The sequence below is a fragment of the Heterodontus francisci genome, chromosome 9, assembly GCF_036365525.1.
Source record: "Heterodontus francisci isolate sHetFra1 chromosome 9, sHetFra1.hap1, whole genome shotgun sequence".
Classification (NCBI taxonomy): domain Eukaryota; kingdom Metazoa; phylum Chordata; class Chondrichthyes; order Heterodontiformes; family Heterodontidae; genus Heterodontus; species Heterodontus francisci.
This window is the reverse complement of record NC_090379.1, coordinates 116,364,489-116,391,446: the sequence shown is the minus strand read 5'-3', so window position 1 is coordinate 116,391,446 and position 26,958 is coordinate 116,364,489. Positions and strand designations below refer to the sequence as shown.

At 42.2% G+C, this 26,958-nt stretch overlaps 1 protein-coding gene across 2 annotated transcripts in view; it reads left to right on the top strand.

The window, feature by feature from the left end:
* Positions 1-26,958, top strand: part of ubr1 (ubiquitin protein ligase E3 component n-recognin 1) — a 212,272-nt gene that overhangs the window by 31,451 nt on the left and 153,863 nt on the right. For both annotated transcript variants that reach the window (XM_068039752.1, XM_068039751.1), the window contains exons 5-7: positions 16,721-16,851; positions 17,946-18,084; positions 19,117-19,179. In XM_068039752.1, the coding sequence (XP_067895853.1) occupies positions 16,721-16,851; positions 17,946-18,084; positions 19,117-19,179 (333 nt within the window). The remainder of the gene's footprint in view (positions 1-16,720; positions 16,852-17,945; positions 18,085-19,116; positions 19,180-26,958) is intronic.

Genomic DNA, 26,958 nt, shown 5'->3' with positions numbered 1-26,958 from the left:
TATCGTTTATCTTTCAAAACTCGGATAATTTTACTAATTGTAAGGTTTAATTTCCAAGTAGTAGTAAAGCTTAATAGATTGGCTTGTGAATATTTCCTATTAATTAATTAAGTAAATAATTAGTTATTTAAAAGACAATAAGGATGGCAGGACAGGTGGTGTGTTGCAGCTGCAGTATGTGGGAGCTCATGCACACCACTTTGATTCACGGCAAACATGTCTGCAGTAAGTATCTGCAGCTCAAGGAGCTTTGGCTCAGAGTCAGTGAGCTGGAGGCTGAGCTGTAGACACTGATGCATCAGGGAGGGGGAAAGTTACCTGGACACTTTGTTCCAGAAGGCAGTCACACCCCATAGGACAGGGTCTTCTGATTTCGTTAGTGGTCGGGGACAGGAGAGTGTGATTGCGAGTGAGGCAGATAAGGGAATCGAGAAGGCGGAAGTAGAGGAGGCAAAGCCCTTGCAGTTGTTCAACAGGTTTGAGGTTCTTTCAGCTTGTATGGTTGAGAGTGAGGGCTGCAGGGTGGATGAGCAAACTGACCAACCATGGTACAAGAAGCCATTCAAGTAGGGGGCGTAAATAGGAATGTAGTGGTAGTAGGGGACAGTAGAGTCAGGGGGATAGACACCGTTCTCTGTAGTCAAGAGCGAGAGTCCAGAAGGCTGTGTTGCCTGCCCGGTGCCAGGGTTTGTCACACCTGCTGGAGAGGGACTTGCAGTGGAAAGGGGAGGATCCAGTTGTTGTGGTCCACATGGGTACCAGTGACATAGATAGGACTAGGAATGAGGTTGTGCATAGGGAGTATGAGCAGCAAGGGACTGTTTTTAGAAAAAAAAAAGCAGAACCTCAAAAGTAATAATCTCTGGGTTATTACCTGAGTCACAAGCAAATTGGCATAGGGTAAATAAAATTAGAGTTAAATGCTCGGCTCAAAGATTGGTGTGGGAGAAATGGGTTTTGATTCATTGGGCACTGGCATCTGTACTAGGGAAAGTGGGAGGTGTACTGTTGGAACAGTCTGTACCTGAACTGTGCTGGGGCCAGTGTTCTGGCAAGTCATATAACTAGAGTAGTAGAGAGGTCTTTAAACTAAATAGAGGGATCAAGTGAGGGAAGATGTGATAATTTAAAGAGCGATGAGAAGGCAAGATAGCAATAAGGATAATGATAATCAGGGTGTGACAGGAACAGACAGAGCCAGCAGATAAGACTAAAGGTTGTGAACTGACGGAGTTGGGGGAGGGTTCGGGAGAGGTGAGATTTAGAAATCCAAAGAGAAAGGCCAAGACATTGGAACAATATAGTGTTGTAAGTAAAGACAAGCAGAATGGTACAGGAAGGAAGAGAGTTTAACAGAAATTATGCATCAGCAAATAAGGTCATTGAAGGGAATCGAAGCAAAACATTACAATTAAAGGTTCTATATCTGAATGCGCAAAACATCTGCAATAAGATAGATGAACTGGTGGCACAAATAGAGGCACATGATTTAAATCTAATTGCCATTACAGAGACATGGTTACATGATGATCAAGGTTGGGAAATAAATAATCCAGGGTACACAATATTTCAGAAAGACAGACAGAATAGCAAAGGAGGAGGGAGCACTGATGGTAAAGGATGACATAAGGGCATTAGTGAGAAAGGATCTGGCCTCAGAAGATCATGAAATAGAATCAGTATGGGTGAAAATGAGGAATAACAGAATCAGAAAACACTGGAGTTTATAAGCCCCCGAGCAGTAGTTATACTTTTGGACAGAGCATTAAACAAGAAATTATTGGAACTTATAACAAAGGCAATGTAATAATTGTGGGGGACTTTAATCTTCATCTAGACTGGGATAATGGAATTGGCTGGAGTGGTCAAGAAAATGAGTTTGTCGAATGTTTTTGGGACAGTATCTTGGAGCAATGCGTTGTGCAACCAAGTAGGGATAAAGCTAGTATTGTGTAATGAAGTTGAGTTAATTAGCAATGTCATAGTAAAGGATCCACTGGGAAATAGTGATCATGATACCATTGAATTCCATGTTAAGTTTGAAAGTGACATTTTCTAATCACAAACAAGAATTTTAAACTTAAAGCCAATTACATAGGCATGAGGGGAGAGCTGGCTAAGGTAAATGAACAGTGGGAAACCTTTAAAGAAACAATTCAAAATGTTCAACAGAAATAAATTCCTTTGAAAAACAAAAACTCAGTCAGAAAGACCCATCTGTGGCTCAATATGGATCTTAAGGATAATAGATTAAAAGAAAAGGCTTACAATGTTGCAAAAAAGAGTAGCAAGTTTGAGGATTGGGAGTGTTTTAAAATCCAGCAAAGGGCCACCAAAAAGTAGTTGATAAAGGAAAAAATAGAATATGAAAGTAAACTAGCCAGTAATATAAAAGCAGATTGTAAGAGCTTCTATAGGTATGTCAAAAGGAAGAGAGTAGCAGAGACAAGAGAAATTATCATGGGGAATGAGGAAATGGCAGAGTCATTCAACAAATATTTTGTGTCTGTCTTCACAGTAGAAGACACAAGTTCCATACCAGAAATAGACAGTAACCTAGGGGCTAAAAAGATTGAAGGAATTAAGGAAATTAATATCAGCAGAGAAAAAGTATTGGAGAAACTTAAGGGACTAAAATCTGACAAATCTCCAGGACCCGATAGCCTACACCCTAGGGTTCTAAAAGAGATAGCAGCAGAGATAGTGGATGCGCTAGCTATTGTACAGTTCCTTGGATTCGGGAACAGTCCCATCAGATTGGAAGTTGGCAAAATGTTGCACCGCTTTTCAAGAAAGGAGGTAGAGAGAAAATGGGGAACGACAGGCCAGTTAGGCTAACATCAGTTGTTGGGAAAAAGCTCTATTATTAAGGAAGTCTTAACAATGCACTTGGGAAAGCACAGTGTGATTAGAACAAGGCAACATGTTTTTTTCTAGGGAAATCCTGTTTGACAAATTTATTAGAGTTTTTTTGAGGATGTAGCTAGTAGGGTAGATAAAGGGGAACCAGTAGATGTAGTATACCTGAATTGTCAAAAGGCATTTGATAAAGTGCTACACAAAAGGTTAATAGGCAAGATGAGGGCTTATGGAGTTGGGGATAATATATTAGCATAGATGAATGATTGGTTAACAGAAAGGAAGAAACGAGCGGGCATAAACAGGGCATTTTCAAGTTGACAGGCAGTAAATAGTGGAGTGCTGCAGGATCAGTGCTGGAGCCTCAGCTATTTACAATGTAAATTAATGACTTAGATGAAGAGACAGAGAGTTTAAAGCCCTCTCTACTTCCCGAGTTATATGACTCGCTAGAACACTGGTCCCAGTATGGTTCAGGTGAAGTTGATCCCAACTCTACAGCCCCCACTTTCCCCAGTACTGGTGCCAGTGCTTCACGAACCAGAATCCATATCTCCCACACCAGCTTTTGAGCCACGCATTCATGTCTCTAATTTTATTTACCCTATGCTAATTTGCACATGGATTAGGTAATAATCCAGAGAGTTACCTTTTGAGGTTCTGCTTTTTAATTTAGCCCCTAGCTTCTCATACTCTCTGTGCAGAACCTCTTTCTTAGTCCTATCTATGTTGTTGGCACTTACATGGACCACAACAACTGGATCCTCCCCCTCCCACTGCAAATTCCTCTGTAGCAGATGTCACGAACCCTGGCACCGGGCAGGCAACACAACCTTCTGGACTCTCTCTCTTGACTACAGAGAATGGTGTCTGTCCCCCTGACTATACTGTCCCCTATTACCACTACATTCCTTTTAATGCCCCCCCACTCCCCCCCCACCCCCCACTTGAATGGCTTTCTGTACCATGGTGCGATGGCCGGTCTGCTCATCCACACTACAGCCCTCACTGTTATCCATACAAGCTGTAAGAACCCCAAACCTTTTCTTTTCTAACCCTTGCCAGTTCTGATGAAAGGTCACAGACCTGAAACATCAACTCTGCTTCTCTCTCCACAGATGCTGCCTAACCTGCTGAGTATTTCCAGCACTTGCTGTTTTTATTTCAGAACCTTGAACTTGTTGCTCAATGCAAGGGCTGAGGCTTCTCCAGTCCCACCTTCTCGATCCCCTTACCTGCCCCACTTGCAGTCACACCCTCATGTCCCTGACCACTGACTAAATCAGATGACCCTATCCTAAGGGGTGTAACTGCCTTCTGGAACAAAGTGTCCAAGTAAATTTCCCTCTCCCTGATGTATCGCAGTGTTGGTAGCTCAGCCTCCAGCTCACAGACTCTGAGCCGCAGACATTTACTGCAGACTTGTTTGCCGTGGATCGCACTGGCGTCCACCAGCTCCCATGTACTGCAGCCGCAACACATCACCTGCCCTGCCATCTTTATAATGTGTTACTTTATTTTTCTTAATTAATTTATAGTTAATAAACCCTACTACTGCTAAGTCCCACTTCTAGTAAGCTTTACTGCTGCTGGTAAACCTTACTATAACTAATAAAACCTTACTCATAAATCACCCGAGTCTCATATTGTTTGCCTTTGCTCCGTGACCTTTTGGTCAGCTATGTGGCCTGGTCCAATCTGCACCTTCTCCTTTGTTATCTCTTGCCCAACCCCCACCTCACTTGTTTATAATCTGTGACTTTTAATATTTGTCAGTTCCGAAGAAGGGTCACTGACCCGAAACGTTAACTCTGCTTCTCTTTCCACAGATGCTGCCAGACCTGCTGAGTGAATCCAGCATTTCTTGTTTTTGTCTCAGAAGATTCTTATGGTTACAATTCCAATTAATGTTATACTAACCCCAATTTAAATTTCTTAGTTTAGACAAGAGAAAAAGAGATGTTCACCAACCAATCACTTACCTTCTATGCTGGAACATCATACATCAGTTCCTCATTGCCCCTCTGCACCGAATTCCCACGTGAACCAAATTCCCACTTTCATACTGTGACTACATTTCACTCCGTGTGCCCCTCACTCTGTGCGGTTTGAAATACTGACTTCTTTTATAATTTGTATTTGATGGGCCTAGCCCTCAGGCATCCCTAGATGTGGGGATAGCATAACATTTTTTAATGCTAATCAGGAGGTACTTTTATTTAACTCTTAAATGTGAAGCAAAATGGAAAGTGCTTTTGGGAACAATATTCCAGAATAAAGCCATTCAACTATTAGCCTTATTGTGGAGTAATTTCTGCTAAGTTATTTTCTCTCGACATGAAAGGTGAGTGGATGGCTCAGTTGATTGCAAACGTCAGGCATGTTGCTTAAGGTTACACATTCAGGTCTGCGCTGTAGATACCTGTTTGGATCCAGTGGCATAAATTGCTGTCACTGTGACCTGAACCAGGTGTTTGTGTCTTGCGCACATGTATTACAGTCTCCACCACTTACACTGTGTATGCTTATGAAGAACAGTTGTTTGTATCTTGCAAATGGCACAAACGCTTTCCTTTTGCAGTTTTTCTCCTCTTTAATTTGTTATTCTGTTTGGTAATCTACTGGATTATGAATCAGATATTTATCAGAAACCTCCTTTTTCTGTTTCATTTTAATCCCAATTTCTGTTGGGATTTTCCTTATTCAACTCACTGAAATTACCCCTCTTCCAGTTGAGTATCTTCACCTTTGATTGTTCTTCCTCCTTTTCCATAACTATGAACCTATATCATCGGTTGTCCCTCAATTCACGAATGACGTCTACTTGGGGTTGCGAGTTTCTGCCACGGGTCTTCATGTGACTGAGCAGGCCGAGTTTTGACCTTTGGGCACATGGGACAGGACGTCCTAAGAAGTAGTGTGATCCGGAGTTCAGAATTTGCTTTGTTTTCTTTCCTTCTCTGTTGCCGTTCTACCTCATCATTAAGGCGTTGGGACGCGAAGCGTGATGCAGCTTAGTGGACAAATTGTCGCCATTCTGAGCGATTGGTAGCAAGCAGCTCCCAGTAGTAAAGGCCAATGCAGCTGTGCTTCAAGGAGAGCTTCAGAGAGTCTTTGAAGCATTTTCTTTGTCTTCCCTGGGAGCTTTGGCCATTTTAGAGTTATGAGAACAAGACCTGGCAGGGGACTCAGAATCTGAGTATTGTGATCACTGTTTCCCAAATGCTCCCCCATGAAGCATGCTTCACCTGCTCTACTTCATTCCTCAGAGCTAGATACGGCACAGCTTCCTTCCTCATTGTGCTGGAAACATACTGATTAAGATAAGTTCTCATGTACACATTTCAGGATTTCCTTCCCCTCCTTGCTCTTTACACTGTTTTTTCCCCAGTCTATGTTAGGATAATTGAAGTCCCAGATTATCACTACTCTAATATCTTTCTGCAATTTATTTGTAGATTTATTTCGGCATTGCCTTCCCACTATTTGTTACTTTCTGTAGCTCTGCTGAATTTTCCACCTTAACAACCAAGCTGAATGTAGAAGTTTCGGAGTAGAAGTGAAAAAAAAAGAGAAACAAAGAGAGAGTATAAGATGAGACTGACAGCTAACATTAAGGGGTATCTAAAGGTTTTCTATAGGCATATAAATGATAAAAGGAAGATTGGAGTCGATTGGGGATCTAAAGAGGGATTTATGTATGGAGGCAGGGGGCATGGCTGCGGTACTGTCTTCACATCTGTCTTTACCAAGGAAGAAGGTGCTACCCAAGTCATGGTGAAAGAGGAGGTAGGTGAGACACTGGATGGGCTAAAAATTGATGAAGAGGAGGTATTAGATAAGCTGGCTGTACTTAAAGTTGATAAATCACTTGGACCGAATGACATGCATCCAAGGATACAGAGGAAGTAAGGGTGGAAATAGCAGAGGCACAGGCTATAATCTCCCAGTCCTCCTTAGATACAGGGATGGTGCCAGAGGACTGGAGAAGTGTAAATGTTACACCCTTGTTCAAAAAAAGGATAAGGACAAGCCCAACAACTATAAGCCATTCAGTTTAACTTCAATAATGGGAAAGCTTTTAGAAATTATTATTTGGGGCAAAATTAATGGTCACTTGGACAACTATGGATTAATTAAGGAAAGCCAGCACAGATTTTTTGAGGGCAAATCGTGTTTAACCAAGTTGAGTTTTTTTTTTTGATGAGGTTAATGCAATTGATGTGCTGTACATGGACTTCCATAAGGCACTTGATAATGTGCAGCATGGCAGGCTTGTCAGCAAAGTTTACAACCCATGGAATAAAATGGACAGTAGAAGCATGCTACGAAATTAGCTGAGTGACAGGAACAAAGAGTAGTGAGTGGTTGTTTTTTTGGACTGGAATGTATATCATGGGGTTCCTCAGGGGTTGTTGTTAGGACCTCTGCTTTTCTTGGGATATATATATTATATATTACTAAATTTGGGTATGCAGGACATAATTTAAAAATTTGCGGATAACACAAAACTTGGAGGACATAGATAGGCTGGTGGAATGGGCAGCTGAGTGGCAGATGAAATTTCATGCAGAAAAGTATAGAGTGGCAGTATAAATTACAGGGAAGAATTCTAAAGTGGGTGCAGGAACAGACGGACCTGGTGGTATATGTGCACGAGTCATTGAAGGTTGCAGGGCAGGTTGAGAAAGTGGTTAATAAAACATACGGGATCCTGGACTTCATAAATAGGGGTGTAAAATTCAAAAGCAAGGAAGTTGTGATACACCTGTGTAAAGCATTGGTCCAGCCTCAACTGGAGTATTGTGTCCAGTTCTGGGTGCACACTTTAGGAAGAATGTGAAGGCATTAGAGAGGGTGCAGAAAAGATTCACGAGAATGATTCCAGGGATGAGGAATTTCAGTTATGTGGATAGATTGGAGAAGCTGGAGCTATTCTCCTTGGAGAAGAGAAGATTAAGAGGAGATTTGGTAGTGTTGTTCAAAATCATGAAGCGTCTGGACACAGTAAATAGGGGGAAACTGTTCTCATTGACCAAAGTTTGCAGAACCAGAGGACATCAATGTAAAGTTATTGGCAAAAGAAGCAATGGCGACATGAGAAAAAACTTTTTTACGCAGTGAGTGATGAGGATCTGGAATGCACTGCCTGAGATCATGGCTTTCAAAAGAGAATTGGGTAATTATCTGAAGAGAAAAAAATTGTAGGGTTACGGAGAAAGAGCAAGGGAGTGGGACTGGTGAGTTTCTCTTGCAGAGAGTCGGCACAGACATGACAGGCTGAATGGCCTCCTTCTGTGCTGTAACCATTCTATGATTCATTTGCTATTATCACAGGAGTCAATTGCAAAAGCACCATCTATAACATATTAACTGTGCCACCAAGGTTCATCAAAGATTGACTATAAACATAGAGGTAGTTCTGCCAGCAAATTTGAAAATAATTTTATAGATATAAGGCTTCAGTCACTGAGATGCTAAAATGTCAGTTGCTATAATGTCAGTCACTAAAATGGTCTGTTCGCAATCCTAGAAGTAATTAAAAGCAAATAATTTTCCTACTCCAGGCTTCTAAGAAGGATAGAACAATCACAGTCTCTGCTACCAGGAAATTGCTTATTTGAGCATATTTTGGAAGAGAAACTTCTGAGACATAATTGCTGAAAAAAAATTTAATTTAATTTGAATGACGCAGAGCTTTCACAGTAATTTAGGGTAATTGATGCTTATTGAGGTTCTGAGTAATTGAGAGCAGTAATTTGATTTTAAAGTGTGCATGTACTTTTACTTATCTTTATTTTTCATCTTAACCATGTAGGGGCTGTGGGCTCTGAAATTTGAAGTGTAAGTCTGCTCTGACCATTTTCTTCACGAGTATTGAATGTTTTTGTGCTATTCTTTGTATTATTAGGATGACAGTATTGATTTTAAAATTCTCGATCTCATTCCAACTTCATGGCTTCATTCCTCCCTATCGTTGTAACCTTCTTTAGCCCGATAATCCTCCCAGATCTCTGGCTGCTTGTGCACCCTCTCTTTTTTCAACCCACCGTTGCTGGCTGTGCCTTCAGCTACCAAAGCACTGGAATTCCCTCTCCTTAAAGACACTGCTTAAAAGCTACATCCTTGACCAAGCATTTGGTCTCATGTTTCTTTATTTTGCACTGTTAATTTTTGTATGATTATGCTCCTGTGAAGTGCCTTAACATTTCCTACATTAAAGGTGCTGTATAATTCCAATTCTTTATTAAGCAAATTACTTAGTCGAGAAGCAGAATAGGAACTGTATTCGATTCATAAATATTTCATTTATTTCAAGGAAACATTTTTCTTTAACTATATTCCTGTTTCTACTTGTTACATTTTATTCTTATTGTCAAACTCGAAGAATACAATTAAGTGGCATCTTTGATATTTAGCTGTTTGTTCAAAATTTCAAGTGTTGTCACCTCTTTACATGCTGTAAAATACCACAATCAATATATATGATGCATTTTAATAGCTACCTATAGTGTCAGCTTTGGTGGTTCAGTTGTTAGCACTCTCGCCTCTGAGTTGAAGGTTCTGGAATCAAATCCCAATACTGGATTTGAGTGCAAAAATCAAGGCAGATTTTTGAGTGCTCTGCTGCCAGAGGTGCCGACTTACGGATAAGATGTTAAACTGAGGCCCTGTCTGCTCTGTGAGGTGGAAATGAAAGATCCCGTGGTACTATTTTGAAAGAGAGCCCGGGAATCCTGACCAATATTTATCCTTCAATCAACCTCACAAAAAAATCCAGATTATCTGGTCAATATCACATTGCCGTTTGTGGGAGCTTGCTGTGCGCAAATTAGCTGCTGTGTTTCCTACATTAGAACAGTGACTACACTTCAAAAGTACTGCTTTGGCTGCAAAGCGCTTTGAGATGTCCGGTGGTTATGAAAGACGATGTGTAAATGCAAGTCTTTTTCTTTCTGCCTCATCCTTTAGTAGAGGGAATACCCTCCAGCTGGTCTGTGATGAGATAAGATTAAGTTGGGGATTACTGCGATGAAGAGAATGTTTCTGAAGTTCAATACTGATGGAGTAAAGTCAAGAGAAATTTACTGTGCATCTGATATGCGTTGTGGTCACTGTGGTAGCCTCCCAGATCTGTGCCCCCATCTCTCTTGTTTACATTTCTCCTATCAGGTTGCCACATCCCACGTCACTGACGCAACTAAAGTGACAAATTACATTACTGTGATTGTGGTGCATTATCTCTTCTTGCTCTCCTCAGCCTCCTGCGGCCTTTGACATCGTTTTTCACACCATCCTTCTCCACTGGCTCTCCTGCTGTCCAGCTCAATCACACTGCCCTTGCTTGGTCTACTTGTATCTATTAGGTTGTATCCAGAGCATCATTACCAAGAGTTTCTCCTCATCTGAGGAGAACTCCAAGGATTTTTTTCTTGGTCCCTTCTCTTCCTCTTCTACATGATGCCTCTTGGCGACATCATTTGCAGACACCCAACTCTACTTCACCACCACCACCTCAGTTGTCTCATCCATTGCCGTTGTTCTATCAGACTGCACGTTCAACATCCAACAACAATTTACGTCTACATAGAAAAATACCCCAAGGTGTAATCATAAAAAAAAAGATGCAGAGACAAAGAGGGAGGTAACAAGAGTGGGTCATGCTGGGTGGAGTGGTATCTGGTACATTTTCATTTATTTTGACTAATGACAGGCAGGTAGACTGACCTTGTAATTTGGATCGAAGCTTATTCTGCAAAGTGAGTGATCAGTACTACCAATGTGTATAGTCTAATGATAGGAGGAGCCAATAATTGCAAGTAGTTTTTAGTTTTTAAAAAAAATTTTGTTTCAGAGGTCTATGTGTGTAGCCCTAAATTCTCCTCCCCCTCCCCCCCACCCAACTGTCCTTTTGTGAGGAATTGACGTGTTCCAGAGTATAAGTAGTTAAAGTACAGCCATGTAATAAACTGGAGCCATCTGCTGTAAACAATTGAATCAGACTTTCCTGGAACATTTCCCAGAAAAGAAATGCCATGTAAACATTTCCCAGCCCATGCAAATTACATGTTGCAACACATGCTTTTTCAGTCACAGTCTTTTTCAATTTGAATCAGATTTCTATAGAACATTTGGATATAACCAGGCAATGAAATAGTCATCATATTGCATCTAATATATTGTATTCTTTGCCATTTCATCACACCATGCCAGATATATGCAAAGACTTGCCCAGGAAAATTTCTTAGGAAAACGATGCAACCCAATTTGATTGACAACTGCTTAGAAAATATTGGCCGAGTTGTTAGTTGCTTCATCAGAATTTAGGATCAGTCAAAAATGATAAAAGGCTATGCACCCTAGTTTTGCAATAATATAAAGCCTCATTCTGACAGGTGCCCTAACAGAGGAAAATCTGACAGATTGTCCCCAAATATTAATTACTCTTGAGTAAAGAAGAGTTTCTCGGTTTAACATCTCATCCTAAAGATGGTACCTCTGACAGTGCCGCACTCCCTCACTTGGTACTGAACTTGGAGTGTCAGCCTGGTTTATGTGCTAAAGTCTCTGGAGTGGGACTAGCACCCATAACCTTCTGGCATGAGCAAGAAGGTTGTGGTACTGGGGCTGCTGGCACGCATTGTTTTCTCTCACGTATTGGTGAAGCCATCTGCAGTTTGAAGAACTGATTTAACAAAAGGGAAGACACTGATGTAAATATACAGAGCTCTGTTCCTTCCTTCAAACACTGGTGTGCAAATGCCTGTGCACTGAAATTAAACTTGACAAAACATTCGCTAAGGCCAGTTGGAGGAGTTGCATCATGGAACTCGCTCCCTTAAACCTCTGCACCTCTCCATTAAGACGCTGCTTAAAACTTAACTCTGACTGAGCTTTAGGTCGCCTGTCCTAATGTTTCCCTATGCGGATGCGTCAAATTCTCTGATAATGCTCCTGTGAAACACATTGGGATGTTTTACTGTATAAAAGACATTATATAAGTGCAAGTTGATGTCCCTCTGAAGATGATGAGAACAGTTTGTGCAGGATGACATGATATCACCACACCAACATATTACTGACTCAATTGGCAGCCTGAAAGTCCCTGCTAATACTGGTCTTTATGTCAGTCTAAACAAATTTGGCAGGTTTACACTAACATGACCAGCGAATGGTGAAGAGCCATGTAAAAGAAAAGAAAAAAAAGCAAAGCCATGTATTAGAAACTAATAATACTTTACTCAGCTGATGCAGGCATTTCACATGTTTGATACTAGTAGTGAGTCTCCCCCATTTGTATTACAGAACCTAACTCTTCTCCCTTGCTGCTAACTACAGCCTCATTTTACATTGCAAGGTAGTAATGCATAATTATGTACGTGTTTGAGGAAAGTCCATGCATGGCAGTAAATAAGGAGCATCGTAAAGGAGGAGCGAGAGAGATGGAGTGGTTTAAGGAAGGAATTCCAGAGCTTAAGGCTTAGATGGCTGATGGCATGGCTGTCAAAGGTGGGGCAATGAAAATAGGGGATGCATAAGAGTCCAGAATTGGAGGAAGAGAGTTCTCAGAGGATTGTAGGAATGGAGGATATTGCAACGATAGGGATCATTGTGTGGTATTAATACAAGGATGAGAATTTTTAAATTCAAGGCATTGTTGGACCAGGAGCCATTGTGGGTCAGCCAGTTGATCATGAACAGGGTGAAGGGGTCTCGTCACCCTGCAATTGGACCTACCAGATGAAGCACCTCTCCCGGGGTCTCTTGGTGACCTTGATGCCATTGCTGTTGCTCTTTTGTTTGCAGGTAACTCAGTAAAGTAAATGGAGTATCAGATAGTCATAATGTACCTTTAGATTGTGTGCTTGGTTAGCTCCAGCCTTCCTGGAATCATACAGTACAGAAGGTGGCCATTTGACCCATTGTCCCGGTGCCAGCTCTTTTCTTAGAGCTATCCAATTATTCCCACTCCCCTGCTCTTTCCTGCATAGCCCTGCAGATTTTTCTCCTTCAAGTATTTGTCCAATTCCCTTTTGAAAGTTACTATTGAACCCTTTCAGGCTGTGCATTTCAGATCACAACAACTCACTGTTTTTTAAAAAAGTGCACCCCCCCCCCCCTCCCCCATCATCCTCCCTGGTTCTTTTGCCAATTACCTTAAATCTGTGTCATCCGGTTACCAGCCCTCTCACCAGTGGAAACATTAGAACATTACAGCGCAGTACAGGCCCTTCGGCCCTCGATGTTGCGCCGACCTGTGAAACCATCTGACCTACACTATTCCATTTTCATCCATATGTCTATCCAATGACCACTTAAATGCCCTTAAAGTTGGCGAGTCTACTACTGTTGCAGGCAGGGCATTCCACGCCCCTACTACTCTCTGCGTAAAGAAACTACCTCTAACATCTGTCCTATATCTATCACCCCTCAACTTAAAGCTATGTCCCCTCGTGTTTGCCATCACCATCCAAGGAAAAAGACTCTCACTATCCACCCTATCTAACCCTCTGATTATATTATATGTCTCTATTAAGTCACCTCTCCTCCTCCTTCTCTCCAACGAAAACAACCTCAAGTCCCTCAGCCTTTCCTCGTAAGACCTTCCCTCCATACCAGGCAACATCCCAGTAAATCTCCTCTGCACCCTTTCCAAAGCTTCCACATCCTTCCTATAATGCGGTGACCGAACTGCACTCAATACTCCAGGTGCGGCCTCACCAGAGTTTTGTACAGCTGCAGCATGACTTCGTGGCTCCGAAACTCGATCCCCCTACTAATAAAAGCTAACACACCATATGCCTTCTTAACAGCCCTATTAACCTGGGTAGCAACTTTCAGGGATTTATGTACCTGGACACCAAGATCTCTCTGTTCATCTACACTACCAAGAATCTTCCCATTAGCCCAGTACTCTGCATTCCTGTTACTCCTTCCAAAGTGAATCACCTCACACTTTTCCGCATTAAACTCCATTTGCCATCTCTCAGCCCAGCTCTGCAGCCTATCTATGTCCCTCTGTACCCTACAACATCCTTCGGCACTATCCACAACTCCACCGACCTTCGTGTCATCCGCAAATTTACTAACCCACCCTTCTACACCCTCATCCAGGTCATTTATAAAAATGACAAACAGCAGTGGCCCCAAAACAGATCCTTGCGGTACACCACTAGTAACTAAACTCCAGGATGAACATTTGCCATCAACCACCACCCTCTGTCTTCTTTCAGCTAGCCAATTTCTGATCCAAAGCTCTAAATCACCTTCAACCCCATACTTCTGTATTTTCTGCAATAGCCTACCGTGGGGAACCTTATCAAACGCCTTACTGAAATCCATATACACCACATCCACTGCTTTACCTTCATCCACCTGTTTGGTCACCTTCTCGAAAAACTCAATAAGGTTTGTGAGGCACGACCTACCCTTCACAAAACCGTGCTGACTATCGCTAATGAACTTATTCTTTTCAAGATGATTATAAATCCTATCTCTTATAACCTTTTCCAACATTTTACCCACAACCGAAGTAAGGCTCACAGGTCTATAATTACCAGGGCTGTCTCTACTCCCCTTCTTGAACAAGGGGACAACATTTGCTATCCTCCAGTCTTCCGGCACTATTCCTGTCGACAATGACAACATAAAGATCAAGGACAAAGGCTCTGCAATCTCCTCCCTGGCTTCCCAGAGAATCCTAGGATAAATCCCATCTGGCCCAGGGGACTTATCTATTTTCACACTTTCCAAAATTGCTAACACCTCCTACTTGTGAACCTCAATCCCATCTAGCCTAGTAGTCTGAATCTCAGTATTCTCCTCGACAACATTTTCTTTCTCTACTGTAAATACTGACGAAAAATATTCATTTAACGCTTCCCCTATCTCATCTGATTCCACACACAACTTCCCACTACTATCCTTGATTGGCCCTAATCTAACTCTAGTCATTCTTTTATTCCTGATATACCTATAGAAAGCCTTAGGGTTTTCCTTGATCCTATCCGCCAATGACTTCTCGTGTCCTCTCCTTGCTCTTCTTAGCTCTCCCTTTAGATCCTTCCTGGCTAACTTGTAACTCTCAAGCGCCCTAACTGAGCCTTCACGTCTCATCCTGACATAAGCCTTCTTCTTCCTCTTGACAAGTGCTTCAACTTCTTTAGTAAACCACGGCTCCCTCGCTCGACAACTTCCTCCCTGCCTGACAGGTACATACTTATCAAGGACACGCAGTAGCTGCTCCTTGAATAAGCTCCACATTTCGATTGTGCCCATCCCCTGCAGTTTCCTTCCCCATCCTACGCATCCTAAATCTTGCTTAATCGCATCAGAATTTCCTTTTCCCCCAGCTATAATTCTTGCCCTGCGGTATAAAGCTGTCCCTGCCCATCGCTAAGGGAAACCTAACCGAATTGTGATCACTATCACCAAAGTGCTCACCTACATCTAAATCTAACACCTGGCCGGGTTCATTACCCAGTACCAAATCCAATGTGGCCTCGCCCCTGGTTGGCCTGTCTACATACTGTGTCAGAAAACCCTCCTGCACACACTGGACAAAAACTGACCCATTTAAAGTACTCAAACTATAGTATAGAAACAGTTTCTTCTTATTTACTCTATCAAACCCATCATAATTTTGGATACTGCTGTTAAATCTTCCTTTAACCTCCTTCGCTCTAGGGAGAATAATTCCAAACTTGTAGCAAAACTCAATCAAGTCCCCGTTCACCTGTGTATGGAGATGTTTAGAAAGTGGGATGTACATTTTAATGATAATGATGAGAGCACAGGCTGGGAATAAAACATGGCACCTCATCATGTACGTGAACCCCAGAGCCTTGGGACAAACTCTTAAGGCAACTGTGGTGTTTACTTTTCCCCCTGCCACACAAGTTAAAATAATAAAAGACAGCTGTACACTGTGTCTGGGAATTTTCACAGTACTCTGTCAGGCATCTTTGCCAAAGTGTTCAGTGCTGTTTAATTGCTCAGAGCAGCAGCAGGATGTAGAAACCACCAGTGGTGTTGAAATGGAGGACTGGGGAGATATGCTGAGGACAGGAAATTGCTAGTGAGAAGCTGGAGGGGGTGGTGAAGGTAGTGGGGGCAGGAAATCAATAGTGCTGGTGTGAAACTGGAGGGGTAGTGGGGAGCGACAGTGCCAGGATGGAATTGGAGAGGGGAACACTGATGCCAGTGGGGAATTGAAGAAGTGGGGGTGGGGGGCACCAGTGTGAAATTGGTGAGTGGCGGGCACCAACATGAAATTATTTGGGGGCGGGGGGTTGCCAGTGAAATTGGAGCCTGGTGGAAAACCATGGTGTCAACATAAAAATGAGGTAGGTTGGGGTTAGAAGAATGCTAGCATGAATTTGAAAAGGTTTGGGTAAGAGAATAACACTAACATGATTTTTGAGACAGGAAACAGAGTTCCAGCTTGACATAAGGAAGATGGAGCCCAGTGCCAGAGTGTGGTGGTGCTGGTAATATTGCGTAGATTTTTATATGCAGCTTGTGGGTTCTGTAAACAATTAAGTGGTGCACAAAGTGAAAATGTTTCAACATCTTTTTCTTGGAAACCCATTTGGCATTGGTAGCCTTGTACATAGTTATTGAAGGTGTGGTGGAAGATCATTGACCTGAGACGTTACCTTTGTTACTCTCTCCACAGATGCTGGCTGACATGCTAAGTCGTTCCAACATTTTCTGTTTTTATTATAGATAGAGAAATGTGTGTTTGCAATTCCTACACCAATTCCTTTTTTTGGGCAAGGATGTAAGAATGGAAGAGAGTGACCAGGAATACTGATCTGCCAATATGTACATTCTAAATACTATATTTGTCTTTTCACAGAATCCTGCAAACCAGTTGCCTGTGGGTTTGGCTGAACGAGCTCAGCAGCTGTTCACTATTATTTTCACGTATATTGTGGATATGTTGATCTGGACAGAAGACAAAGAACTGCCTCTGGGTCTGCAACCAAGGTATACAAAAGGCAGTTTCCATTATGTCACCAATATGCTGCACTGCAGTAATTGATAGAAAGTATGATTGCGTCGGACTTGTCAAGTCTCTGCTGCAGGAAATCTGTTTAGGTTACTGTTTACAACATTCTCAAATACGATGGTGAATAAATCCTTCAACATAAAAGCTATTAATTTGGCTGAAACAAGGTATTAAATATGTTCAAAGAGCAGAAGATTATTTCCTGATCTGTTTATTAAATTGCTTCAAGCTCATAATGTACTGAGTTATAGAGAAAAAAGAATGTAAATATAACCCAATAAATACAGTGAAATAGAACTAACCAAGTATATTGTACTGAAAGCCAGTTTAATTTGAAAGCTGAAAAGTCTTGATGAACAACTAATCAAAGTTTGCACGAATAGCTGTTGAAAAAACTGTTCCATGTTTTGAAGTAGATTTGATATTGGAGGAATTATAATTGCTCATTTATTTTTTTAATTTAGAATTAATTGTCTAACCCAACTGAGAATGAGTTTATTGGCGATTAGGGAAAAGCTGATGATTTTTATTTTGAAATGAATATTGTCGTTGATTATCTCTGGTCAGTGTTGTCCAATGAAAATTGCTGACCAGCCACAAATTTTAGCCATATGCACTAATTATAGTGGGAAACGCCTTACCACCATTCAGTAATGAAGGAATGCACCTGCACACTCTGCTTATCAACTTACCATTTTACCAATAAATTCAGGGAAAGGTTAGCGTTCGCATGTATATGCCATGCGAATGTATTGAGATCACACGACTAATGACGGTATCTGTAACTCATTGCATTTGTGATTAGTTAATATGCACCGAGCCACATCTGGATTCCCAGTTAGCCACATCTGGCTAGTGGTGAACACATTAGACAACATTTCCCTCTCTTCTGGTTGGAAGTGGTGACGTTGAGCATTCGGTGAGAGTGGGTTCAACAATTTTAAATTGAGACACCAGCAAACTGCATTGCAATAGGTTTGTTAATTGCTTTCTCCGGTGGGGAAAATTTGGCAAACTTCAGAAGAAAATGTACCAACATTAAAACTTACCCTTAAACTTTTTTTTCCACAAGGGAGAAGACTGACTCTTATTTCTGTGTGCTGTTTAATGATGAGCAGCATTCGTTTGAACATGTCATTTATTCACTCCAGAGGTCATTAGGCTGCTCACAGAGAGAAGCACAGAATTACACCACCTTGATAGATAAAGAGGTAAGTGCCATTAGTGGTTGTGGATTCTTGTAATTACAACAAGAACAACTTGCATTTATATCGCATTTTTGACATATTAAAACATCCTGAGGCACTTCACAGGAACGTAATCAGACAAAAAGAATTACCTTCGAGCCAAAAAAGGATGGGTGATTGAAAGCTTGGTCAAAGAAGCAGATTTTAAGGAGGGCCTTGTCAGCAGGTGGAGAAGTTTAGGGAGGGAATTCCAGAGCTCAGGGCCTGGAAGGGTGAAGGCTCAGCCATCAATGGTGGGCTGAAGGAAGTCAGGGATACCCAAGAGGCCAGGGTTCATGGAATGCAGAGTTCTCGGAGAGTTGTAGGTCTATAAGAGGTTACAAAGTAAGGCAGGAGAGAGACCACGGAAGGATTTGAACACCAGGATAAGATTTTTAAAAATCATTGTGTTAATAGGTAATTAAGGCTACAGTTATATTGCCACTTCTATATTGCAATAACCCAAAAGTATGACCAGAGCTATGGTTTCAAGTTCTGCTGTGAGATCCTTGAGAGGCCATCTTATACCATTTGAGCTTGACAGCACATAGACTAGGACTCTACTGTGATTTTTTTTTTGAGCCAAGCTTCACAAGAGTGCTCAAGGGGTCCCTTGTACATGTTGGGCACTTTTTTAACATGTGGTGTTTTTGTAATGCTTTACTCAAGTGGCAATTCAAATCATATTCTCAGAACATTCAAAATTTACCAGTTGGAAGCAGAGTTCTGCACACACAAATAAGCAATCCTGTGTATATGCACAAATGTACTCGTTAACTAGCATTTTATATTGTATTATCCTGAGTTGTATTTGCTGGTCAGACAAACCTATACAACTTGTCCTGCAATCAGTTGTTTATGCAGTCAGCAGAACCGTTGTTAACCATGTTCAGTGTAAACTGTCCGTTCTTTAGATTAGTTCATATGAACTTGCTTATGTTTTTTAATGAGCTATGGTTTTTCATTTCACTGCAGTACTGATCTTTCTAACTTGCTTGCTTTTCTGTTTTTTTTAAGGGTCGTAAAGCTGTAAAGCATGGAACATTGAACTCATGTCAAGAAACAAAGTCAGAGGTCTTTGTAAGTAAGACCAAATATTTGCTATGTGTATTTAACATCATAATTTAAGATGACAGTTGTGCCATTAGAAATAATATGGCAGAGTAAGCCCTTAACTAATTATTAAAGAATTTTGCACCATTTCTAGGTGGCCAGCTTTTATTATGTGAAGAATATGCATAAGGAAATAATCTTGTTCTGACCCTGTAATATTTACCACAATTTTTAGCACAGATTTTCTGGAGATTTGAATGAAGTCTGGGTAATGTGCATGATATTGATATTTTCCTTTTATAATCTGTCCCTTGTAAGAGTTGCACATGACATGAGTTATATCTGATGCTTATTTTCTCACAACAGTTCTGTCCATGCCTTCGTAACCCACACTTCCACCCCCCGCCCCATCTTGAAGGCTATTCACAGAAAAGTAATTTTTCAGTTGTTAAGTTGCTGTAATTATGCATGCTGTGCTTTTAAATAATGTAGTTATGGTTGCTTTTTCAGTTGCAGGACTTGTACAGAACTTCTAACTTTTTTCAACGAAGTTCCAATGCTTTATAGTCATGATGCAGTGTTTCAGATTAAGGTTCACTTTATTTTTGTTATCTGTTGGCTTGCTGCCTGGAGCAGGTTATCTGTCTTCAGAAGGATAAGGACAGCAGTTGCATGGGAACACCACCACTTGCAAGTTTCCCTCCAAGTCACACACCATCCTGACTATATCGCCATTCCTTCACTGTCGCTGGGTCAAAATCCTGACACTCCCATCCGAACAGCACTATGGGTGTACCTACCCCACATGGACAGCAGCGGTTCAAGAAGGCGGCTCACCACCACCATCTTGAGGGCAATTAGGGATGGGCAATAAATGTTGTCCTCGCCAGTGATGCCCACATACCATGAATGAATAAAACAAAAGCTCCAGTTGATGCAGTTGCCCATTTAAAGATTTACCTTGAATTTTATGGAGCCCTTTTAATAACCCATTGTCTACCACTGCTTCTTCATTTTCAGAAATGTGAGGAATACTCTGGTTTTAGCAAAGAGTAACCCCACTGACCAGAAGTGGGCCATTTGGCCCAAATGGTCCCTGGCTGATGTTTATGTTTAACAAATGCCTCATCCCCATTCTTCTTCATCTACCCTATCAGCATAACCTTCTATTCCTTTCTTCTTCCAGTGTTTATCCAGCTTCCCCTTAAATGTATTTATGCTATTCACCTCCTCTACAACTTGTGGTAGCAAGTTCCACATTCTCGCTATTTATTGGATTTATTAGCTTATGTTGATGGCCCCCGGTTTTGGTTTCCCCCAGAATGGAAATTTAAAAGACAACTGAATATATATATTTACCAAAGAAAGGGACTGAGGAGTCAGAGATATTCCGTTCTGAATCCCTTTTTTACATCACTGAGTAAGAAATTATGCTGTTTGCAGTTTTACTGAATCTGCCATGGTGAATTTAGCATCAACAGTGAACTGCGAACAAGATATAACAGCGAACTTAGCTTCTCTTGTGAAGATTGATATGTCAAAAGCCCAGGTTGGCCTCTGTCCTTTTCCAGTATAACAGGAAGGTCCATAAAGTGCAGCAATACTGTAAATGTATTGTCAGTTTGTCAAGATAGGCCTCAAAAAGGCGAATGCTTTCCACATACCACAGATAAGTGCTCTGTATAGTTGACACTTCAGCCGTTTTAGTTGGAGGCAATCCTGGACTTGTGCTGCCTCAAGTGGCAAGAGTGTTTTATTGTTTATAGTGAATGTTTGCAACTTGGTGATTTTCTCATTTAAGCTAACTCTATAATGTAAAGTGCTATAAGGACAATACAACTCAGCCTCCAGGTATGTGGAGAAAATAGAGTAAGCTGGAGACAGGAGACATAGTGGGAGGAGGAAGAGCTCCTGACAAACGCAAAGTTTTTGTATTGAAATAATATTTTCCCCCTTTACCCACCAATCTTTGGGCAAGCTTTTGAAGTGACAATGTCTGTGTTTCTCTCCTTTTGGACAATGGTGTACTTAATTGTTGAAATTGAACTAGACTGAAAGAGTGAAGACATAAATAAGATATTTTATCTCAATGCAGTGACCCGCCTTATTAGAATTTCATTGCTGTACGTTGCACTTCATTTCCCTTGTACTTTAATTTTTTTCTGCCCTTGTTCTCTTGCATTGTACATTCCTGTCTGAATGTTTATACATAAGTTAAAAATCTTGTGGCAGTTCCTGTCAACAAGTTACTGTTATAAATTTCTACATCCACATTCAGAATGGAAACTGGCCTATGTAAAAACCCCAGGCTGTAATTACATCCTCTCCTAGTAAAGGCAGTGCAACATTTCAATATAAATGAAGGATTAATAATGGAAATAGAAAAAAGAACAGAATCTATTACTTTAAATTAGTGACTAAATTACGTCCTGGCATCAGCTATCTTGAACCCACTTCAATTGACAACTGCACTTGATTTTTGGCTCCCTATGTACACTGCAGGGGGCTCAATTAGCATCCAGTAAATCTCTTTCTGTACTTTTTGTATCTTCCTGTGCACATTCTAATCTAATTTTATTCTGAAAACATCTTTAATTAATACCAATTCCCAGTCTCTGCTTAAATAAAAGCAAAACACTTTCCACCCCACCAGCCTCCACAGCCAAAGGATCATCCTCCGCCACTTCCAGCGTGATGCCACTACCAAACATATCTTCCCCTCCCTTCCCCTTTCAGTATTCCGAAGGGATCGTTCCCTCCACTCCTGGTATTCAAAATGATGAGGGGGGGTTTGATGGAGTAAATGAGGAGAAACTGTTTCCACTGGCAAGAAGGTTGGTAACCAGAGGACACAGATTTCAAGTAATTGGCAGATGACCCAGAGGGGAGATGAAGAATTTTTTTACATGATGAGTTGTTGTGATCTTGAATGCACTGCCTGATAGAGTGGTTGAAGCAGATTCGATAGTAACTTTCAAAAGGGAAATGAATAAATACTTGAAAAGGAGCAAAAAAATGTTAGTTTATGGGGAAAGAGCAAAGGAGTGGGACTGATTTGATTGGCTGTTTCAAAAAGCTGCCATAGCCATGATGGGCTGAATGGCCTCCTTCGGTTCTGAGTCATAGTCATTTATGGCACAGAAGTAGGCCATTTGGCCCATCGAACCCATGCCTGCTCTCCGCAGAGCTGTGCTGTTAGTTCCACTCCCCGGCTCGATCTCCAAAGCCCTACAAGTCCTTGTTATCACTCAAATTCTGGCCCATCTTTCCTGCAACTCCCCTTCTGAATTTCTCCCATTATGTAATGTATGCTTCGAGGCACAGGGCAAGGCTAGAATACTTCATGAATACTTTGCATTGATGTTTATTAAGGATGAGGAACCTGATGAAATACTGGTAGATGCGGAGACAGTATAGACAATGGATAGGCTAAAACTGGAGAGAGAGGAGGTACTGGAAAGGCTGTCACAACCTAAGGTAGATAGGTCACCTCGTCCAGATGGCTTGCACCCAGGTTGCTAAAGGAAGTTGGGGTAGAAATAGCAGAAGCACTTCCCATGATCTTCCAACCTTCCTTAGATATGGGGAGGTGCCAGAGGATTGGAGAGTGGCAAATGTGACGCCCTTATTCAAGAAAGGACAGTCCAAGCAACTACAGGCCAGTTAGTTCTTCATCAGTGGTGGGTAAGGGAAAAAAATCAACAGGCACTTGGAGAGGTTTGAGATAATTAAGGAGAACCAGCACAAATTTGTAAAAGGCTGCTTGACTAATCTAATTTAATTTTTTGATGAACAGAGAAGGTTGATGAAGGGAATGTGGTGGATGTTGTTTTTATGGATTTTAAGAAAGCATTTGATAAAGTACTACATAAAAGACTGGTTAACAAAATTGCGGCTTATGGAATAGGAGGGTCACTGTCCAATTGGATAAAAAAATTTGCTTAAGGACAGAGTTGTGGTAAATGGTTGGTTTCAGACTGGAGGATGGTAGACAGTGGTGTTCCCCAAGGGTCAACACGAGGACCACTGCTTTTTTTGCTATATATAAATGACTTGGATCTTGGAATACAGAATAGAATCTCAAAATTTGCTGGATACCAAACTTGGAGGAATGGCAAACAGTGAGGATGATACAAACCATCTGTAACAGGATGTAGATAAGCTAGCAGAATGGACAGACAGCTACCAGATGGAATTTAATACAGACAAGTGTGAGGTGATGCATTTTGGCAGAAGGGTTAAAGTGAGGCAATTTAGTTTAGTTTAGTTTAGAGATACAGCACTGAAACAGGTCCTTCGGCCCACCGAGTCTGTGCCGACCATCAACCACCCATTTATACTAATCCTACACTAATTCCATATTCCTACCACATCCCCACTGGTCCCTATATTTCCCTACCACCTACCTATACTAGGGGCAATTGCTAATGGCCAATTTACCTATCAACCTGCAAGTCTTTGGCATGTGGGAGGAAACCGGAGCACCCGGAGGAAACCCATGCAGACACAGGGAGAACTTGCAAACTCCACACAGGCAGTACCCAGAATTGAACCCGGTTCGCTGGAGCTGTGAGGCTGCGGTGCTAACCACTGCGCCACTGCTCCTCTGTGCCGCCCTGCTCCAACTAGAGTATTGTGCCCAGTTCTGGTCACCACACTTTAGCAAGGATGTGATTGTCCTTGAGAGGATGCAGAGGAGATTTACCAGAATGGTTCCAGGGATGCGGGATTTTAGTTACAAGGTTAGGTTGGAGACACTGGGGCTGTTCTCCTTGGAACAAAGGAGACTGAGGGGAGATTTGATAGAGGTGTACAAGATTATAATAAGTTAGACAAGGAAAAACTGTTCCCATTAACTGATGGTACAAGGACTAGGGGAAACAGATTGAAGGTTTTGGGCAAAAGATGCAGGGGGAATGTGAGGAAAAACATTTTTACACAGCGAATGATGACCTGGAACTTGCTGACTGGAAGCCAGTGTCCAGTGGCGTACCATGGGGATCTGTGCTGGGTCCCCTATTGTTTGTCATTTATATAAACGACATAGATGACTATGTGGGGGGGTAGGATCAGTAAGTTCGCAGATGACACAAAGATTGGCCGAGTGGTTAACTGAGGTTGAGTGTCTTGGGTTACAGGAAGGTATAGACGGGATGGTCAAATGGGCAGAAAAGTGGCAGATGGAATTTAACCCTGAAAAGTGTGAGGTGATGCACTTTGGAAGGAGTAATGTGACACAGAAGTATTCAATGAATGGCCTCATACTGGGAAGTTCCGAGGAACAAAGAGACCTTGGCGTGTTTGTCCATAGATCTCTGAAGGCAGAAGAGTAGGTTAATAGGGTGGTGAAAAAGGCATATGGGGCACTTGCCTTTATCAATCGAGGCATAGATTACAAAAGCAGTGAGGTCATGTTGGAGTTGTATAGAACTTTGGTAAGGCCAAAGCTGGAGTACTGTGTACAATTCTGGTCACCACATTATAGGAAGGATGTGATTGCACTGGAGGGGGTGCAGAGGCGATTCACCAGGATGGTGCCTGGGATGGAACATTTAAGCTATGAAGAAAGGTTGGATAGGCTTGGGTTGTTTTCGCTGGAGCAGATAAGACTGAGGGGTGACCTGATTGAGGTGTACAAGATTATGAGGGGCATGGACAGGGTGGATAGGGAGCAGCTGTTCCCCTTAGTTGAAGGGTCAGTTACGAGGGGACACAAGTTTAAGGTGAGGGGCAGGAGGTTTAAGGGGGATTTGAGGAAGAACTTTCTTTACCCAGAGGGTGGTGACAGTCTGGAATGCCCGGCCTGGGAGGGTGGTAGAGGCGGGTTGCCTCTCGTCCTTTAAAAAGTACCTGGATGAGCACTTGGCACGTCATAACATTCAAGGCTATGGGCCAAGTGCTGGCAAATGGGATTAGGTAGCCAGGTCAGGTGTCTTTAATGCATCGGTGCAGACTCTGGCCGAAGGGCCTCTTCTGCGCTGTATTATTCTGTGATTCCTTGATGCTGCCCACGAGGGCAGTGGAAGTGGAGACAATTAATGATTTCAAAAGGAAATTGGATGAGCACAATTAAACTTGCAGGGCTACAGGGATTGAATGGGGAAGTGGGACTGAGCAGATGGCTCCGTGGAGAGCTGGTGTTGGCTTGAAGGGCCAAATGACCACCTCCTCTGTCATAAATGACTCTATGACTTATATTTCTTAACCTGCCACAGCACTGAAAAGGCCCTTAACAAAGTCACAAATGACATCTTATGTGATTGTGACAGTGGTGCACCATCCCTCCTCAGCCTTCTGGACCTGCCGGCAGCCTTTAACACAGTTTGCCACACCATCCTCCTCCAATGCCTCTCCTCAGTTGTCCAACTCAGTGTGACTGCCCTTGTCTGGTTCCACTGTTCCCTATCAAATCATAGCCATGGCATTTGCTGCAATGGTTTTTTCTTCCTGTTCGTGCAGTGTTACTTCCGGAGTCCCCCTAGGATCTATTCTTATTCTCTCCCCTTCCTCATCAACTTGCTGTCCATTGACAACATCATATGCAGACGTGGGATGAGCTTCCACATGTACTTTGATGACACCCAATTCTACCTCTCCACCAACCTTGTCAATCTCTCCATTGCCTCTGTGCTAGCATACTGCTTGTCCAACATTCATCTTAGATGAGCTGCAATTTCTGCCAGTTAAACACCAGGAAGATCAAAGCCATTGTCTTTGTCCCCACCACAAACCCTCGATTCCACCCCAACCACACTATCAGGCTGAACAAAACTATTTACAGGTTTGCCACCCTGAGCTAGGTTTCTGACCCCATAGCCTCTCCATCGCAAAGACCACCTACGTCCACCTTCATTATTATTAGATTCTTGTTAGGCAAGGAAATCAGAGTTATTGGGGGTAGATGGGAGTGTGGAATTCAAGACACAAGCAGATCAGCCATGATCTTATTGAATGGCGGAGCAGGCTCGAGGGGCCGAATGGCCTACTACTGCTCCTAGTTCATATGTTCGTATTATCTGCTTCGGCCATACCTCAATTCTCTGTTACCACCTCCAGCCCTACAACTCCTCCCCAACCACACTATCAGGCTGAACAAAACTATTTACAGGTTTGCCACCCTGAGCTAGGTTTCTGACCCCATAGCCTCTCCATCGCAAAGACCACCTACGTCCACCTTCATTATTATTAGATTCTTGTTAGGCAAGGAAATCAGAGTTATTGGGGGTAGATGGGAGTGTGGAATTCAAGACACAAGCAGATCAGCCATGATCTTATTGAATGGCGGAGCAGGCTCGAGGGGCCGAATGGCCTACTACTGCTCCTAGTTCATATGTTCGTATTATCTGCTTCGGCCATACCTCAATTCTCTGTTACCACCTCCAGCCCTACAACTCCTCCCTGAACTTTCTGCTCCTCTGACTATGGCCTCTTGTGCAACCCCCATTCCCTTTGCCCCATTATTGGCAGCTGTGCCTTCAGCTGTCGTGGTCCCACACTCTAGAAATCCCTCTCTAAACCCTCTGCATCTTGGAACATAGGAACTGGAGTAGACCATTCAGACCCTCCAGTCTGTTTCGTCATTCAATATGGTCATAGCTGATCTGTATCTTAACTCCATCCAACTGCCTTGGTTCTATATATTTTTATACCTTTGTCCAACAAACATCTATTGCTCTTAGATTTAAATATATTAATTGTGCTAGTGTCTACTGCGTTTTGTGGGGGAGAGTTCCACATTTCTGCCACTTTTTGCAGGGACAAGTGTTTCTTAACATCTCTCCCGAATGGTCTGGCTCAGATTTTAAG